This window comes from Mercenaria mercenaria, chromosome 5, assembly GCF_021730395.1.
Source record: "Mercenaria mercenaria strain notata chromosome 5, MADL_Memer_1, whole genome shotgun sequence".
In the NCBI taxonomy this organism is placed as follows: Eukaryota; Metazoa; Mollusca; class Bivalvia; order Venerida; family Veneridae; genus Mercenaria; species Mercenaria mercenaria.
Genome location: NC_069365.1, coordinates 26,225,577 through 26,246,763, shown reverse-complemented (window position 1 = coordinate 26,246,763; position 21,187 = coordinate 26,225,577). Strand labels below are relative to the sequence as shown.

The 21,187-nt window shown below is 33.6% G+C and overlaps 1 protein-coding gene across 1 annotated transcript in view; it reads left to right on the top strand.

Annotated features, from left to right (window-relative positions):
- Positions 1-14,433: 14,433 nt before the first annotated feature.
- The window catches only part of LOC123558234 (uncharacterized), a 48,529-nt gene continuing 41,775 nt past the window's right edge, over positions 14,434-21,187 (top strand). The window contains exons 1-5 of the mRNA XM_053544494.1: positions 14,434-14,679; positions 15,977-16,067; positions 16,692-16,901; positions 18,114-18,353; positions 19,077-19,298. Of these exons, the coding sequence (XP_053400469.1) occupies positions 16,004-16,067; positions 16,692-16,901; positions 18,114-18,353; positions 19,077-19,298 (736 nt within the window). The 5' untranslated portion in view covers positions 14,434-14,679; positions 15,977-16,003. The remainder of the gene's footprint in view (positions 14,680-15,976; positions 16,068-16,691; positions 16,902-18,113; positions 18,354-19,076; positions 19,299-21,187) is intronic.

The following is a 21,187-nucleotide window of genomic DNA, read 5'->3' as shown; positions in this document are numbered from 1 at the left end:
ACAGAGTCTTTAACTGCATGAGCTACAGACAGCTCTTAGGCAGTTGAAGGCAAAGAAGTCTCCTGGACCAGATGGAGTCACAAATGAAATGCTGACCCATCTAGGCACTACAGCAATTTGCAAACTCCTGGAAATTTACAACTACAGCATGACACAAGGACTGCTTCTACAGATATCCAAAGAAGGCTGCAAGCTATCGCCCAATCAGCCTAACCAGCTGTGTTGGAAAGACCATGGAGAGGATTATGAATGCACGCCTGAAGTGTCACATGGAGACTAACAACCTATTTGCAACGCAACAAACTGGCTTCAGACAATTCCGCTCCACTGAGGACCATACCATTTATCTATCGCAAGAGAGAGAGAGGACGCCTTCCAAGAGCAGAAAGTCGTGCTTACAGCATGGATTGATCTGCAGAGAGCGTTTGACAAGGTCTGGACTGATGGACTCCTCGTCAAACTGGTGACGACTGGAGTAGGAGGTCACATGCTGAGGTGGATTAAGTCATACACAACGTAGGGAGCATATGAACAAATACTCAAGACAGTATATCATGGAACAGTGAGACCCCATTTAGAGTATACCTCAACTGCCACTACTGCCAAAACTAACCAACAGGCTTTAGACAAGGTTCAGAACCAAGCATTGCGGATCATGACAGGTGCTACAAAGTCAACACCAATCTCCTTCATGGAGAAGCTAACAGGCACACAGCCGTTACAAGACAGGAGACATGCAAAGGTCCTGCTTCAAGCAGAGAAGTTCAGGTCTTTTCAAGACCATCCCATGAAAGTCAAGCTAGATGGCTACACCAAAAATCGGCTCAAACGTAGCAGCTTCGTTCATAAGGCAAAGAAACTCAACCGAGAGTTCAAAACTGAGCTGAATATACCAACGACTCCCCTAGGTAGTGAAGACATTATAAACCCACTGCCCTCAGTGACTGTGAGACTTGCTGTTCCTCGTCATGACTGCGGGAAACAAGAGGATGAAGACATTCGGAAGAGCCGCACACTTGTTATGATCAATGAAGACTATCCTCCGGAATCATGGACTCGTGTCCATACAGACGGATCAGCCACATGCACCGTCAAAGATAGAGGAGCAGGAGTTTTCATTCATTACCTATCTGGCAAGAGAGAAACACTACATACAGCCACAGGAAAACACTGCAGCAATTACAAGGCAGAGACTGAAGCACTCATGAAGGCCGTCTCAATGGTTGAAGACTCGACAGAAGAAAGCTCCTCAGTCGATTTTCTCACAGATGCACTGCATTGTCTGTCATCGAAGCTCTGGTCAGTAATAAAGCTCCGCAGCTAGCCAGGAGAATGCAGAGCCTGAGTATAACCTGCAAAGTAGCACTTCAGTGGATTCCATTCCATTGTGGACTTGCAGGCAATGAAGAGGCAGATAAACTGGCTAAGATAGGAGCTCAGTCAGAACAACCAACAGAACCTGTGAGTTACAAGGAGAAAGTCACCATCATCAAGGCACTAACGAGACCAAGGATGGAGGAAGATGCTTTTCATCTCCTTGATCGGTCTGAACAAGTGATGATGGTCAGGCTTCGCTCAGGGCACAACACGCTCAGTGCTCACATGTATAAGAAATACAAACTGGCATCACCGCCAACTTGTCCATGTGGTGAGGAAGATCAGAATGTGGAACATATACTTCAGAGATGTAAATGGCATGACCAGGAGCGAGCTGCGACTTGGCCGATAGATACCTCAATCCACCAGAAACTGTATGGAAGCATTGAGGATCTACGGCAAACCACAAGTTTAATCGAGGCTACTGGTCTGACAGTGTAGTCGCGGACGAGAAGAAGAAGGAGAATGATAAGATTTTAGTCATTTTATTCCATAATGCATCTGAAATGTCGAAGTACAATACAGACAACTATAGGAATAAGTTATCAGTAAATACTGATACAGCATGTTACACGCGAGATGTTTTTGAGATTATGTGGACTCTACAATTTATATCATAAAGACTGTTTAGAAGAACAACTACTGTACATAACAAATATGTGACCTTATATTATTTAGAACATTTAGGAGAACAACAGTGTACATTTATTTTTAGCTCACTTTTCGAGGAAGGTAGAGCTATTGCACTCGCCCCAGCGTCGGCGTCAGAGTCGCCGTTGATTTAAGTTTTTGATTAAGCCGCGTTTCTCTGTTACTATCAAAGCTATTGTCTTGAAACTTAATAGATATTTACTATTAAGGTCTACATCAGGAGAAACAACCCCCATATCTCTGATTTGAATTCTGGTGGAGTTGTGCCCCTTTTTTACTTAGAATTTTTGGTTAAATCTTCTGATAAAGTCAAATATCTTTGTTAATATCAATGCTTTGGGCTTGAAACTTAATATTATTTGCTTTCAAAGTCTACACCAGGAGAGGCAATTCCCATTAGTCCGATTTGAATCTCGAGTTATGGCCATTTTTAACTTAGAATTTTTGGTTATTTTTTTTATTGTCAAATATATATGTTACTATCAAAGCTATCGACTTGAAATTAAAATATTTGTTTACTGTAATGTAACAGGTTTGAAAGGTTCGGAATATTGTATATTATATAAATCATTGTTTAATATGTTACGGAGAAAGATGATAAACTGTAATGCTTGAATCTAAATAGAAAATATTTAAGGTTGCTGAATTATCAAACCTGTCACAAAACATGTAGCCCAAGGGTTAAACAGGTATACTTAGTTGTTTATACCATTTACTTCCGGGATCAAAGTTAAATATGTTTAAGGAAAAGGCACGACGAATTGCGTAATTTTACATAGCGGCTAGACTGCTTAATTAAATATATATGCTGAAATATAATTATCTGGGGGAGAGAGATTTAGAGTTAGAGAGAAAGATGGGTTATAGATGCTAGATTGACAAGGTCAACTTTACTTAAATAATATCTAGCTAAAATGTTATGTTTAAACATTAAAGACTGTTCCTATGATAAATAAAACTGGTTAAAAGGTTATGTTTGTTGTACTAAATGTCCACGCTACGTTACAACGCGCGTTTCTTATTCTCTTTGCTTGTTAAATAATTTATTTTAAAATGGCAGACAACGCTTCTATTCAGCAAATATTTCAAGATTTGGCTTTCAATTAAAAAAACGTTTCCACCGCAATAGAGAACTCAGAGCGTACAACATATGATTTCAAAATTTAATGGAAAATTGAAGATTTTAAGTCGTGGTTAAAAATCAATAGAAAAAAAAATTTATTGTAAATGATTTAAATGATGAAGAAAGAAATTAATTTGCTATCAGACTGCAACAGGGCCAGTTTTCAGATTTTATATATAGATTTATAAACGAAAATCAAAATTGTACTTGGGCTCTTTAAAACATGTTTTATTTACTAGATTTTCTGAAATACACGACTCACAGCTGCTTTATATTTTTTGCAAAATATAAAAAAAAAACCTGATGAAAATATAAATGTCTATGCTGAAAGATTATTAACTTTGGCAGAAAAATGCTATGAAAATCAAGATCAAGGTCAAAATCATATTGCAAATTTAGCAATTACCCGAAACTTTAAATAGGTCATTTTTTTGAGGGTTAACAGAAAATTTTCTTAAAATGAAAGTTATGCGTGATTCGCCGAAAACTTTAAGGCTGCAGTTAGGGTCAGGAATGAATGAGCAAATTTAAAGAAATGGGTTTAATTTACGATTCGGAAATGCTACTAGTAGCAAAATTTTTCAGAAACTTGTCCAAAAAGCTAAGGAGTTAGACCCATATTCAGCCACAAATTCGTTGTCAATATTGCCGAAGGCTAGGTCTAATGTCAGAAATGTGGGGACACGCCCAGAAAATTTTTTTCATGCAATATTATTACGAAAGAAAGCCACTAGACATATGCAGAAATTAAGCCAAGTAAATTTCAAAACAATTACGATTGAAAAAAATAAAATTGATTGCTGGAATTGTGGGAAAATAGGAATTTTATGAGAGAATGTAAGTGAAATTGAGACCTAAAAAAAACATATTTAGGCCTTTAAAACTAAGATCTTCCTGTCATAAAGAAGTCGATGGTAGGAAAATGATTTAAAACGTATTTTTAAGCGCTAGCAGGGAATCCAACTCTTGTACAATTAGATAGGAAACAGAAGATTAGGGCATTAGTAGACTCGGGAGCAGAAGTTCATTAATTAATAAGAGGACATATGAATCATTAAATAAAAAGCCGAAACTATTTAAAAATCAAAAAGTTTCATTACAGTCTGTAAATGGTAATTCCACTGCATGTAGATGGATAAAACAATTTGTTTTTCGAAAGGTGGTGAAAAAATAGAACATAAATTTTTGTGGTCTCATATGAATAGAAAAGCAATACTTGGAAGGGACTTTCTCATTCAGAACAAATGCAGAAATTTATTTGATCTTTTATCAATGAGAGTTAAAAATAGTATGTCACAATAAAAGGAAGATGTAATATTGCTTCAGTAGTTAGATTGCAAAAAGATACTGTAATTAAACCTCAGACAGTACATATTTGTTCAGGACAATTAAGAAAGACCTCAAATAAAAATTTTAAAACATTGAATTAAAAAGTGTTGAAGATGGTTATCTTAGTCAGAACCTGGTTTAATGGTAGCTAATTCAGTCTAAATTAGTAAACATCTTTAGGTTTCCTGTTATTTTAGTAAATTCTAAAAATAAAAACAATTAAATTAAGAAAGGGTGTGCCGTTGCAATTGTTGAAAAAAAATTGATGAAAAATGTATAGTTCTGTTTCTGATGTCAAAAAAATTATCAAACAATAAGGGTGAAAAATCAAGTATAAATACAAAAGAAATAATAGCACCAAAAGAAACACTTTCGTACGTAGAAAAATTAGTTCAAGCAAATAGGGACGTTTTTTGCGAATAATGATCAGAATTGTCACAGACAGTTTACGTTCAATAAAAATTTCCCTACGTTAGAACTAAAACGTTTAAAACAGCGACCATATAGAGTGCCATTAAATGACAAAAAAATTATGATTTGATGTATAGATGAAATGCTTAAAGCTAACGTAAAAAGACCTTCTCAAGCCCTTATCCCAAGTCTGTGTGTGGTTAAAAGAAAAACGACAACAGTACTAGATTTTGCAAGACTTTAGGGATCAACGCCTGGTGAGACCCACAGCATCCCCTCTACCTCATATCGATGATAAAATTGGCTCTTTAGGTGATTCAAAATTATTTACTACCCTGGGACTGTCGCTCAGGATTTTTTGGCAAATACCGATTGATGAAAAAGATAAAGGGAAAAAACTGCATTTACCACTTCAGAGGTCTATTCGAATTTAACGTTATGTGCTTCGGATTAGTTAAGCCCCTGGGGTGTTTCCAGAATTAATGTCTAAAGTCTTAGAGGGATTAGATTTTGCTGTGGCATATTTAGATGACTGTCTTATATTCAGTAAAACATTAGAAACATAAACGCCACTTAGATATTATTTTTCAAAGGTTAAGAGAGCATAAACTAAACTTAGTTGAAAAAGTGTCAATTCTGCAGCCAAAAACCGAATACTTAGGTTTTGTCATAGATGAGAGGGGCATTAGACCAAATCCTGATAAAGTTAAGCTATTAGGTCATTTCCCGGGTTTCCCAAAAAATGTGCGTGAAGTTGAAAAATAATTGGGGCTTCCTCGTTCTATAGACGGTTCATCCCTCATTTTCAGAAAATATCAGAACCTCTTTAAACCTTACAAGGAAAAGTCTCCATTTATTTGGACAGAAGAATGTCAGAAAAGTTTTGAGAAAATTAAAGACAATTAACAGCTATTCCTTTCTTATTTTACCCAGATCCAACCAAGCCGTATACACTGTATACCGATGCCAGCGATAGTCATGTGGCAGCGTGCTTAACTCAAGCGTGTAATTTCACCAGAATCACAGGGAAAAAAAAGAAAGACTATATATTTTCTGTCTCATAAACTAAGTGAAACACAAAAGAAATCAGAAATTTTGAAAAAGAGGCATAGCCATCTTTTATTCTTTGCAAGTCTCCATTTTTTTTAAACACAATGCTAAATTTACAATCAAATGCGACCATTCTCCGCCTCGTATTTATTAAAAAGTCCAATGCAAAACAAGAAATTCAGTTATGGCATTGTTTAGTGGTTACAACTGTAAGATAGAGTATCTTCAGGAAAGGCAAATTTTTATTGTGATTTCTTTTTACGACACCAGATTCTGAAAATAAAAAAACAGAAAGTGAGCAAGAAATTGAACCAGATATAAATGACAATACCTACAAAATTTCTGACAACATACAGTGAAAAGTATAAATGTTATAAACTCTAACAACTTAAACCGAAAGAAGTAGCTACAAAAAATATCAAAAAAAAGATTCTTTAGTTGAAACTGCCCCCATCATTTGCAGATTTAGATATGTGATTAGAACAAGATAAGATCCTGCAATTGTTCAGATGAAAATGCAATTAAGATGGTGACCCAAGTAAGGCTGAATTGAAAAAGTATTTAGAAGTAGACAATGTTCTATAATATATTTTCGAACCAGAAGAAGAACCAGTTATGAGACTGTATGTTCCTAGTCATTTGAAATCATTAGTTATAACAGAATATCACAACAATGGTCACCCTGGTACACAACGTATGTTTGCAACTATAAAAACAAAGTACTGCTGGCCAAATATGTTTAAAAAACTTCATAGATATGTAACAACTTGTGTGTTTGCCGTCTAGAAATTTCACAAAGGTTAAAGGGCTCCCTTAAGAGAAAAAAATTATTGCACCATTTCCATTTGTATTGTGTCAAGAGACATTGTGGTCCTTATGAGAAGACACTTAGGGGCAATCGTTACATCATTTGTTTTGTTACATGTTCAGGGGTTTTCCAGAAGCTTTCGCAGCCCCTAAATAAATAAAAATACGTAATAGACTTACTTTTGAATGAGATATATCTAGATGTGGATGTCCTCCCCAGATAATTCATGACCGAGGGTCAGAATTTACGAGTTCTGCGTTTAAGGAAGTTCGAAAGGATTAAACCATTGACATGTATCATGTACAGCATACCACCCTGAAAGTAATGCAAAACAAGAACGAATGCACAGAGTTTCTCATGATATTTTAGGAAAAGAGTTCGGGGTTATACACGAGAATGGGATCTCCATCTTAATATGTCCTTACCAGGCATACGTCACAATGTTTCTTCAAGTTCAAAGTTCACACCTTTCTATCTAGTTTACAACAGGACCCGATATTACTCATAGAAATTTGCTAAAGCTAGAGCTAAAACAATGGCGAAGAGTTTCACAAGATGTTCTTCAAGAACAACATGCAAGTTTCCTTACTCCCTATAGACATTTAAAGCGCCCAAAACGAAAACATAGGCAGAAGTAGCCAAAAAAGCAAAATACATTAAGTTCGAATAAATGACCCTGTCTATTACAAGAACTATCAAAGAAAAAACAAGCTTGAAGATCGCTGGAATCACATTACAGAATTCTTGAAAAAAAGGGTCCAGTTACATACCTTATTAAAAACCAGCTTGACAATTCAGTTTTTAAAGTACATGCAGATCAGATAAGGCTTGCTGACATTGCTGAATGGCCCGAACGTAAAGCTGTCAAAGGTTATCCAAGACGAAGGGTTAAACTATGTAATACCCCCAGATATTCTACTCAAGCGTAATGTTGAATCTGATGTTTCTGATGCTGAAATATAAAAACAAAATCAGAAAATTTTAAAAGCTAAAAGCCAAATAGGGCCCGTCAAGAACGTGAAAATTTTCTCAGAAGATAACATCCCTTTAGCTCAGTTAAAAAAACCCATTTAAGAGAACAGAGTAGGGACAAATGACTCAGAAACGGAACAAAAAGCAAGCAATACTGGCGAAAGTTCAGTAGTATGGGTAAAAAAAACGAAGAAAACATTACCTTGAAATGAATCCGTATGGAATCAGGTGCTTGCATTTGATCAGTCCCTAGAGACAGATGACATGGTACACAGTCTTTGTCAACGAGTTGAAAATAATCAAAGTAAATGTTATGAAAATGTAACAAGACACCCAAACACCCCAATCATGTTAAAACATGATCTGATGCAACAAAAATATCTGCAAATGATATTTTAAATCCATGGTCGAGAATGAAAAAACAAAATGAATGATTCAAGGACTGGGTAAAGACTGTTTTTTGACTTTAAATGCTAGACAATTGTTTAAGGACTTACGCGGAGGTCCTGTCTTTGAGAAATTTTGCTATTTAACAGATAAAATGGGTTAACAAGAGTTGGTAAGAAAGTAGCGCTATATGATGACGTTGATAAATCCAAATGACTTCCAAGGTGTATATTCATATACTGTATTGTTTTGTAAATATCTTCAATTAAAGTTATTGTTCATACTTTATTATTATAATTATTCGGTGTTGGTTAAGTTCCTAATGCACAAAATTTATTTTCTGCATACTTTAAAAGGCTAGTAGAAAATACAAAATACAACCCCAAAGTAAATTTTTTTTCTTAATTTGTTTAGAACAGAATGCCTATGCTGTTATTCACATTTGTAATTATTGGGTTTTCAGAATATTTTTAAAGGCAAATAATTTAGTGTTTTAAACCCGTGAGAACAATTTATAATCGTGAGGTTCACTAGTTTAAAGCATTTCTTATTTTAAGACGCATGAAACAGTCATAATGTGAGATTTACAATAATGGTTATTGATTAAGTTTACGATAAAGTATAAAAATTTTTCCTGGCTAACATTTTTTAAAGTATATTTTGTTCTATTTTTAAATCAATAAAGTAAAAAATGGTCACAAAAATGCCCGTGAAAAAAAAGAAAAATGCGGGGAACCAGTACAAAAATTTTGTTATTCGTTTAACTATGTATCAAATTCACTTGCCCGAATAATTTTGGCGAAATAATTCATAAAATATTAAAAGATAAATATATAAAGTACTTACCTTATAATAACTTGAATACGTGTAATCATTCCTCCCGGTCCCTTGTTATATCCTTTTATTATAAACTGATGCACGTATTACGGTGGAACTTTAATTTAAAATTTTAAGCAAAATTTCTAAAAAACGTCTGCACCACAAACAAGCAAGAACTACAATTGCCAGTTAGATAACAGTTTCTGCCAGAATGCAAAAAGGGATGACAAATTCACGGTTTGAACGCACGATAATTGACCAATGAGAGACTGCCCTAACAAAAACAGCCCTCAAGGCCTTATTATCAGTCACTATATCAGCAACTTCCTGATGGAACGCCGAAGAGACAAAGATTAAAATCATGAATAATACAACATCAACGAAAATAACTCGAGCTATAATGATATATTAATCTTTCTCTCCATCTACAATTAAAGAAACTTTGTTAGGACAAATCTGAAATTTTGTGTAGAAAACAACAAAGGAACAAGACAAACAAAAAACATTTAGCACAAAAAATATTTATCGATGTCAGATTTCGTCGAGTATTATACTTTTATTCCCATGCAATTTTATGAAAATACCCGACAAAGTTTGCAAATAAATTGATTATGAAGACTATTTTACCAAGATGATATGAAGACTATATTTTGCTCTGCTGAAAAACTGTAAAGAATTTTAAAATATTAAAACTAACTGGAAGTGTTTTAGGGCAATTTTAGGATTAGCAAATTCAGGATCCCACGGCCTGCTCCGCTACTCCGCAACGAGATGTGTGCATATAGAATTCAAAAAAAACAGAGAATTATTACGGAAAATATGGGACGCCGATGTGAACAACGCGAAACAGCGATTGGTACCACTTGCGGACAATTGGTGATTGTACTCTGCAGAGAAATGGCTGATGTTTTGGGGGCAGATTTGTTTAAAACTTGTATCATTATATTGTTTTTTCATTTGAATATTTAAAAGAAAGAAAGGAAATTTATAAATAAATAAATAAATAATAATAAATGTTTTCGGTGCATACAAATGTATTTATAAAATGAATGTATTTATAAAGTGTATACTCTATATAAAATGTATACTCTAAATACAAGTCTTTCAGAATTTATATTTTTTAAAGAATATTCGGTATTTTTAAATGTGTTGCTTTAGATATCCGACTTTCGGCTAAAACACTTTGCAGAGCGCCCAAATTTAAAAATCATGTTCAAGGCATATAATACTTGATCTTTTTAAACTGTACTTTAACAAGTCCGCGTATTTAAATTTTAAATATTAGCAGTTTCAAAAGATATATCGTATCTATAGAAGATGTGATTTTATGGCTGTTGATATCTATAAAATTTCCCTGTAGTATTTAAAAACCCGATATGTAATTTTGCTTTCTAATTTCAGAACCACTTATGTTTTTATGTATGGCAAGCTTTGATAGATGCATCAGAAAGACGGAATTCCACTAAAAAAAACGAAAAACGAAACAAACAGACGCTTATTTTGACAAAGTGATACTGTACAGTTATAGATGTTATATTGTATTCTCTATATATACATGTAATCGTGAAATATAGACGATGTGAAATTTTGCAAATGAAATATTTTTAATTTCAATGTATAATGTAATATTGTAAAACTACAGAGAATTGTTTAAAAAATATATATATAATGCCCTTTTTTTGTATGAAAGAAATCATCACGTTTTAGGAAATTCCTCCATTTATTTGTATTATGCTTGCACTAACTATTCTGATGCTAATTACTGAGAAATTGTATCTATCTGTAATATTATTACTTTAAATTGTCTTTTAATATGTATGTGTAAAATTACCCAACTGTTTAAGTCGTGCATTGAAAAGCTAATTACGTTACTAAAATTATCCTGGCAAACCCTCGGCAAAAATTTCAAACGATCAATATTAAGGATTTGTTATAGCTTAGATTTACTATTAATTTTTTTTTTTATTTTTGTGGAAGAAATGAAGGGATTTGTAAGTAACAGGTTTGGAAGGTTCGGAATATGTAAAATTATATAAATCATTTTTTTAATATGTTTCGGATAAAGATGATCAACTGTAATGCTTGAATTAAATAGAAAATATTTTAAGGTTGCTGAATTATCAAAACCCGTAACAAAAATGTAGCCCAAGGGGTTTAAAAAGGTATATTAGTTGTTTATACCATTTACTTCCGGGATCAAAGTTAAATATGTTTAAGGAAATGGCCACGACGAAATGCGTAATTTTACATAGCGGCTAGACTGCTTAATTAAATATATATGCTGAAATATAATTATCTGGGGGAGAGAGATTTAGAGTTAGAGAGAAAGATGGGTTATAGATGCTAGATTGATAAGGTCACCTTTACTTAATAATATCTAGCTAAAATGTTATGTTTAAGCATTAAAGACTGTTGCTATGATAAATAAAACTGGTTAAAAGGTTATGTTTGTTGTACTAAATGGCCACGCTACGTTACATTACTATCAAAGTCTACACCAGGAGAAACAACACCCAACATTCTGGTTTGAATTTTGACAGATTTATGTCCCTTTTTAAAGCTAGAATTAGTTGAAAATTGGGAGACTTTGGTCAGTTATCTCCCTTTCATACTCTATTCTAGTAAGTAGGTCCTTTCATTTGGATTACTCTGTTGTTATCGCTATGCTATTTGTAACAATATGATGTAAATGAAGCTAAGTTATTGATCATCATGACTATTGATTTAAAAATACCTTCAACTATATATTATATAAACACTCAAGTCTCTAATTTTGACATTCCAGGCATTTAATTTAACAAACATGCAAGATATCTCAAACCTTAGAACTGAGATATCTCATATGCAAAACAGCGACAAAGTCGGAGGATTCCAAATGTTGGGACCTACTTACAATTTTATTATCTTGGACATAATCCAATAAGGGAGACAATATGAAACTCACCAAAGTCCCCCATTGGTTAAAGTTTTTGTAAAGTTTCTACTGGTAAAGCTCTAATTCAGAGTCCAACACTGAGGAAAATTAAGCGCGTTGTCTTACAGACAGCTCTTGTTTTAATATCTATTACAAGAATACATGTACATAGAAGAACGACCATTGTATAATACAAATTATGTGATTTCAAAACTTTCAAATTTAGACTCATGACAGTATTAATTTGTACAAGTGTCTCATAAGCCATATTTAGCTGGATGTATAACAAATGATGTGGTAATTTTAGTTTTAACTATATGTGCCGAACTGTGTATATACTGTTCGCATAAGCCATATCGCAAATGATGTGGTTCTTTTAGTCTGAAATATATATGCCGAACTGTGTATATACTGTTCGCATGAGCCATAATTGTCTGGCTGGGTGTAAAAAAATGTGTGGTTCTTTTAGTTTTAACCATATATGCTAAAAAATGTATAATACTGTTTGTATAGTTAAATATGTGACACTCTAATAAACAATAAAATTGTTAAAATTGTTAAACTGTTCATATAGCAGATATTTTTGCAGAATCATTTAACATGTAAATACTTTCTTTTTAAATTTCCTCATTGGCTTTAACAGTATCTACCATCGATAATGTCATGTTTTAAGGGCATTTATTTCAAGATATATTTGCATAGCGATAAGCTCTTATCATGAACACAACAAGGAAGTATTCATATAAAAACATCTTTAATCCACACAAACATGATAAATGCAAAATCGTTAAAACAGTTATCTTGTAATAAACAAAATATAACACGCTCGTATGAAGGTAACAGAAATATATGTACACTTCCAGGGTGTCAAGTGACTGTAACATAATGTAAAACATAATAGTCAACATGATTATCGGTGATTTCTTTTTGTACATTATAAAACAATACTCATATTCACCAGCTATGGCGCTAGCTCCAGTGCAGTAGTCCTAATACTCGTATCTGCTATTAATATTTTGGAGAAATAACTGTCGATTATCATTTTTATAAGATTTCGGCAACATCTATAAGCATTTGATATTCAATGGGTCGCAATACATACAAACACAATTACAGACAGCACGAGAACGATAAAATGGTTGATAGTAACTTTGACTGCAGATATACAAATTTCAATGAATAAAATGTTTAAATTACATTGTAAATTACTGAGTAAATTAATTGAAATTAAATGTAAATATGTAATATATATCGGCATCATTAGCTTTGAAATTCTACCTGTGTATACATGTACAGCAACAACTACTCTAGAAATAAAACAATGCAATCCATCTAAAACATACCGCACTATTTCCACGGAATATACACTGGTAAAATTTAAATTTTCCCCTTAGTTTTATTGAAAATATTTTAATAAACATCATTTAATATCAAGTACACATGTATAGTGGGAACTCGCTTATTTGGTTATATTATATACCCTTCTCAAATGCGCTCATTTGATTGGTCGAAAGGGGTGCACGCGCGGGTCCGCAAAAAGCGATATTGTCCCGCAAAAGTGATAATGGCTCTTTTGACCTTTTCATATGTGTATGAAATATGGGCCAGACAAATGAGTTAGGACGCATATCATTTTTACAGGTTCGTAAAAACACATATTGACCGAAACATAACTCAATAATTGTATATTATTGACACACTATACCTGCCAGTATGATACACATGTAAAATGATATACCAGAAAAAGTGATCTTACCATTATAATATATATACAGAAATGCTAAAATGAATTTTATCATAAACGTTCATTCATTGTTACTTCTTAAATAATCAAGGCCTTCAAATGGTTTGCCACCAGTCCTGATTTAAAACGGTTTAAGAGATCAAATGTCCAGGAATTGGACCACGAGGGGGTTAGCTAAGCATCTGAACGGAAAACCTAGGTAATTATAAGACGATAAACCAAACGAAGGTCTTGATAGTTTTCATTCTTACATGTTCATTGCCATATTTTGATAAAAAAATATGCTTGACATCATTTATTCGAGTAGCAACGAACCACTGTCATGCAGCAATTCGACGCAATAACTGACGTCATAATGTTCTCTTACCAGTCTGCGCGTCAACCGATGTTTATCGTAGAATATGTATAATTTGACCTTCTTCTTTGTTTAACCGGCAATCAAATTGAGCCATTTTAGAACTGAATGTAGCATAACAGTATAACTTTAAGTTATTTTCATTCTATAAAGGGACTGTGCCACACAACAATAACAGCACTAGTTTTGTTTACGTTCATTTACAAGATATACTATGAGCATGCAGGGTGGAAAAAAAATGACTAAGCTATATCATATGTGGATTTGCTCTGTAATACATTTCACAGTCGAAGATATCATTACATGTATTATTAAATAGTTAAATTTGCACGATAATTATATAAATTTGGTAGTCCTTACAAGTCTGATCTAATTTCCATTATTCTCCAAACAGGTGATAACAGTATTTGTAAAGCTATGAAAAAAAAACAACTATTTTTATAAGATTTGTTTAAGTATATGGATTTTGTTTAAGATAACAGATTTTGTCGCGTTCTGTTGTAGATACTTCCGGTATGGAGTTTACAAAATGACTAATGTTAATAAAAAGCGTTACGAGACACGTAGCTGTGAATACTTAACTTTTAAAAGTTGACAGACGTCACTTTAAATGGAAATTGAGTTTTACTTCTCTTGGTTCTTATGATTTTTCTCATTTGTTATTAATATACTCATGTTTTAAATGGTAGCTGTTTGGTGGAATATCCTTCTTTGGACCACAGGAGAAGCTTGAAGAAATGTAAGGCATGCGTATTCATATTTTAAATCAATACATTTCGTATTATAATAGCTCCTTATTGATATTGTATTTAAAGTGTTAATTTTAGAATTATTTTCGATTAAGAAACATTGTTACTAAGTATTTCAACACTAGCCCTCAGAGTGATTCATAGTTTTTGATTTTATGTCATACGTATCAAAAGCCAGTCTAGAGATTTTTTAAAGTGAACTAATGGCAAGTTAATATTATAAAACTAAGGACATAGGCTATGACTTAAAAATGTAAAAGAAATATAACAGAAAAAATATAGCTGTCACTGGAGTGACGACTTATACCCAACAATACGGCCTTGTCACAAAAGTAAGCCAATGTCAAAGTCGAACCTCAAAATCAATGCGGGTCATCTACTGGTCATGACCAACCTCCCTATTAAGTTTCGTGATCCTAGGCACAAGCTTTCACAAGTAACCGTCCAAAAAGGTTTCAGTTCCTGCTCACTGTGACATTGACCTTTGACCTACTGACCTCAAAATCAATAGATGTCATCTGCTGGTCATGATCAACCTCCCTATCAACTTTCATGATCATAAACCCAAGGGTTTTTAAGTTATCATCCGGAAACCGTTTACTGTTCCGGGTTATTGTGAACTTGACCCTTGACCTACTGACCTCAAAGTCGAAATTGAACTGTATTTTATGTATTACCAGAAATTTGTGATCATAGGCCAAGCATTCTCAAGTTATCATCCGGAAACCGTTTACCTGTTCCGGGCCATTGTGACCTTGACCCTTGACCTAAAAGTAGAACTTGACCTGTATTTTATGAAGTTACACATGTGCAATAAAAGTTTTGATCCTAGACCCAAGCATTCTCAAGTTATCATTCCATAACCTTGACCTGTGACCTACTGACCTCAAAGTCGAATTTTTTAAATTTATTTACACCCGTCTACCAAAAATTATTTTAATTTTGTTAAGCCTTTCATGAGTCATTGTCCGGAAACCATGAAAACCAAAGGACCGACCGACCGGACGACCGACAGATACACCGACCGACCGACCGAATAGCTCACTCCTATATAACCCGCCCCAAACTTCTTTTTGTAAGGTGTACATCATTGAAAATGATCTTCTAACCTTATTACAAGCTGTTAGTGGCTGGTGTAGTGCATCAGGCATAAAAATAAATTATTCAGTTAAACAATACAAGAAGAAAGATGACTGATATTCATCTCCAATAATATACGTATGTTGTGATTTGAAATATTATATGTAAGAATTCAAAAACTGTCGATTTCGGTTTTTCTATTTCCAGGTCATTCTGGTAAATGCAAAAGACGAAATGGAAGCCTCAAAGTTAATTTTGTTCGTTTTGATAAGACTGACATATATCAATGCAGATGTTGGTAAGGGTCAGGTGGATTATTGCTCTACCTACGAAACTTATTATATTCTTTGTAATGAAATATACATGTTTCTACTCTAACACAGTAAACACCATTTTTTTTTTACTTTATTCGAAAGTATTTTCATGTCCGTGGTTAATAATCTAAAAATGCTTATATAATAGCGGTCAAACAAATTGGCCGTCTGGATATGTATAAATGGGTTTTGATATTTTGGTGTGACAAATGGGTGCAATGAAGATGTTTTTATTAAAGCCTTTGTACGGAAATTGAAAGAAAGGACACGCAATGATACATGATGTTAGCCATACATTGTCTGTGTCTTGACAATTTAAGTATGTTTTGAATATGAAAACTATTTAACTGTTTTAATGATAAGAAAATTCAGAAATGCGTTAGCACAAATAGTCTTTCTTCATATAAACTAGGAAAACAAAACAAAATAAAAGGCAGATATAGTATAGCAAGAGAGCAAAGAATATGGAAACGTTGAAATAATGCGGTTGAAAATGAAATCCATTTCGTATAAGAATGCTAACTCAGACTTTATACTTTATTATACTTTGTATAATTCCCGTGCTTTGTTCACATGATCAGTTTACAAGCAGATTATTTTTTTTCCAGTAAACGTGGCAATAGGTAAAACAACCACACAATCTGGCGAACTATGGCCATCCAGAAATGCAGTTGATGGAATAAAGTACTGTCCAGTAGTAAATGGAACGTATTATACTTTAACAGACGACAGTCATTTACCATCATGGCAAGTGGATCTGGGAGATTTGTTTAGGATTGAGCAAATCAATATATTTGGAAGACATGACAGCATTATAAGTAAGAGCTATACTGGTGTATCGTATATTATTTATGTGTCTGTAAAAGTATTAGTTTCAGCTAAAATTTAAAACATATCAGATCATAACTTTTGACACTGTAGACTAAAAGATAAAGTATTTCTTAACACCATGGGACATATGATCGTGAAATATAGTTTTAGTTTCTTATATACCTACACGTAAAATAACGTGCCATAGACTATACATGATATTTTGTTCACTTTTGCGTTGAATGACAGAATAGAATATATATTTAATATATGTTTTAAGATTAGACACGGTCATAAACACACGAACATGAATATTTAACATACATGAAACAAAACAAGAATCAAACGTAAATGTAAATTTAAAGTATTTTCAATATTGTTAACATGTGTGCCAAGTGTTTTTATTATCTTGCAAGATACAGAACTTACAGTATTTTGTGAAGGAAAGACGGGCGGACGGAAAATCAGGCCAAACACAAATATCTCCATATGATTTTAGGAACCCATTTATTTATGAGAACACATACAGTTATCGTCATTTGTAATTCTACGACACCAAAAGTTAATTCTTATATAATGAATAAAGTTAATACCTTGCAAAAAATGAAGTGATTGCTAAAATTAATTTACTCAACCCTCATTTATAGCTATCGTTAATTAGCGAAACACTATATCTAAGATATGCCTTATCATTTAAGACTACAGCTATAGTTTTACATCATGTAAGGATAAATTGTGTGAAACATGTAATACTTTAAATCTTGACACCTCAGAAATAAATAGTTGAAATGGATACCCAACAGGTCGCCTAACATGACAAGAATGAAAATGTTGCAGGCATGGTTTTATTAAGCCTAATTGTATGCTACCGTGTACACCCTCTATTAAAATTTCAATTTGGACTCTTATTTGTACTTGACTTTATATAAGTATGGTGTCAAAAGACGTTTCCCATTTCGATACTGCCAATTACCAAACGTATAGGATATTTGTACATTTGTATATCTTTCATTGTTACCATGAGTGAAACATTCAAAACAAATACATTTTCTTTCTATATCAGGTGTTTCAGTGGATCTTCTAAAATTTTGTGTATTTGATATTAAATATGTATGATATGTTTCTCTTTGAAATCATAAGATATATTTCACACTAATATTTGAAATTCACTGAATAACATGTGATAAGTATATGTTTGATGAAACATTAATCTATTTAAGATCAACTGCAAGGGTTTCGACTTTACCTTTCCCATGACAACTTCAGTGAGCAGTCAAGGCTAGTATACACAAACATAGATTCCAATAACGGTTTTATCACAGTCACATCAGTTCCGACGGGACTTTATCGATATGTAAAACTCGATTTACCGGGCACATATAGGTCCTATGCACATCACCAACGCATAGAAAAACAGGAAGGACCAGTCGTGCTATGCGAGGTTGAGGTTTTAGTAAATGGTAAGTTATTGTCAGCTATACATTTTACGAGATTTTCAAATCCCAACAGATGGCGGCTTTCGAGCTTTGATAGTGGAGGAAGACCCCTGGTGCCCCTTCGTGCATTTCATCATGAGCGGGTACCTAGGTAGAATCACCGACCTTCCGCAAGCCAGCTGGATGTCTTCCTCTAAACGAATATTAGTTCCTATCAAGAATCAATTATTTTACATTCTAACATGGCTCAATTGATTGCTAGTTAAAAAAGAAGAAGGTCAAGCTTTGTATATTCTGCGATAAACGTTTGACGCGCAGACCGGTAAAAAAAACATAATGTCGTCAACTATGACGTCAAATTACCGCATGATTTCCGGTTCATTACTTCTCGGATAAATTAAGTACAGCATAATATTTATCAAAATATTTCAATGAGCTTGTAAGAATGAAAACAACTAAGGTCTTCTTGTGGCTTATCGTCTAATTTACCACGATTAATCGTTCAGATGCTTAAGTATTTAACCACTCGGGCTAGCACCCTCGTTGTTCAATTTCTACGCATCTGAACTCTAAAACATAATAAATAAGACTACAAACTAATCGAAGACCTTGATTATTTGACAAATAACCAAACCAACCTAAAATTGAAAACTGCTTTTAGTGGTGAGCTCTTCCTCATTGAGTTTTCAAACATGCACTTTAATGGGTTATATTTGAATCTCGGCTATTCTTCATTCCACGTTTCAGCAAAGAATGTTGCTGTCGGAAAAAATGTCACAATGTCTTCATATATTTCGAGTTGGGATCCATATAAGGCAGTTGATAACATTACTGATCAAGAGGCGAGCACATGTGATTGCTGTAGTCATTCTTCCGACAGTAAACAACCATGGTTAACTGTGAATTTGGGGAAGCAGTACACTATTATTCAGATAAAGGCAATTGGGAGATATGATGAAGACCACAGGGGTAAATAACACTAATTGTTCTTGTAATTGTCTTAATTAAGTTAATATTTATAATATTTATAATACTCATTGAAAATGTTTTGGATCGCTTTGTCCAACCATCTACATGTACGTAGTATGGTCTGCCACCCGTCCTGTTTTCTTGTCAAAGCATGGTTTTTAACTGTCATAGATAATTCCATGATACCGGGAAAGAAAAACAACTTCACAGTACAAAACAATCGAACTCTTTTCTTTGTTTATTCTCCTTCTTTTTAGAGAAATAGCATTATCTTATATTCAGTGAATAATCTTTAAACTCATTAAAAGCATTAAGACGTAACAGAATTTCCTTAGCGTTCTTTATAAACCATCAAAGTGATATTGAAAGCCGATCCTTGTATCTTGGATTTAACTGTGTCATCGGTTTCCACGAGGGCTTGCTAAGTTAAATGATCAACATCAATAGTGTACTTCAGCAAGTACGAGTAAATTTGTTTCTACTGTTTCTACTGTATGTATCATTGCTTTTTATACTCTTATAGTAGCAACTGTATAGAAATCTCAGTCTGAACATCATTCGGATATTTGAGTAGTTGAGTGTGAGTTTTGGGTATAGAACATATGTAGTAACAGTAGTATACAAAATTGCAATAAAAGCTCGAAGTCGCTCGCCTGACATTGACTTTTGACCTTGAATATACGGTATAACATACTATTTTAGAAAATGCACAATGATGTTGAATATATGTAAACGTTCTTCCCGAAGTATAATAAACAGTTTTCAGAGCTTCTCGGACTTGACTTTCAAAGTATCATACAAAAGTCCGTTACCACACACCTAAAAAGAAAAATGCAATATTAACATGACTATATGTGTCTCATTACAAACTATCAGCATTACATACCTTACATCTAGTCTTTGTTTTGCAAGCCCAGAAATTTGTGTTCTTCCTGTTAGGAATCTGAAGTCACAGTCACAAATGCTTAATTTTCAAGTTTTCAAACTGTTGTGGAACACTCCTTGCAAATGATAGCACCAACGGCTATGAGGTTCTTATTCTAATAACACTGCAACATTATATACAAACCGTATCGTTTTTCACTATTTAAATCTTCCTGAGGCCCCTGTCAAAATGACAGCTCCACTTGACGTTAGCTCAACAAAGGCATGTATTTACTTCGTCATGATTGCAAGATTAATTCTATCTAAACGACTTTTACTCAATGACTGAAACTTAATATTACCCACTGAAACTTGCGTGTTAGGAGTTCTAGCATATAGTATTAATTAAGAGTGCAAAAATGCACCTCTATCGAAGTCTATAAATTGCCTCTTATTTATAAATTTGACCCCGACCAAATCGACATTAACAGCTGAAAACGGTTAACTGCCTTCTGAAGCAAAAAGGGAAAATATTACAATATGATTACCACCTTTAGACGGATATGAATATAAACATAAAAAGTCGCCTGCAGAAAACCCTTTCAAACAAAGCCGTATCAATGCATACATGTCTACAATAATCATGTATTGTATATGTGAAGTCAAAATAACTTTCACCATGTAAATTTTCACGGAGGGCGCAGTCGTGAGTCAAAAAGTGTTTAAAGGAGTTAAGGTATTAGGCCCCTAATAGTGATGTTTAAAAAATGGCATTTGCTTGGTATATTCTTACAGTTGACCATGCTTCGCACTATGTTGCAAATTTTTAAAAACTTTTACCGTGCCGTTTTTTTTTTTTTATAAATTTTGTGTAATTTATGTTTTTTCCTCAAGCTCAAGTAGAGACAAATTTCAAAGTGGCAGCCTTCATCCAAAATGTTTGCAGAGAATTCATTATACCATTATTTTTTATGAAAGAAACAGCAAACTATTGGTAAACAATTAAAACTTAAAATAAAACAGTC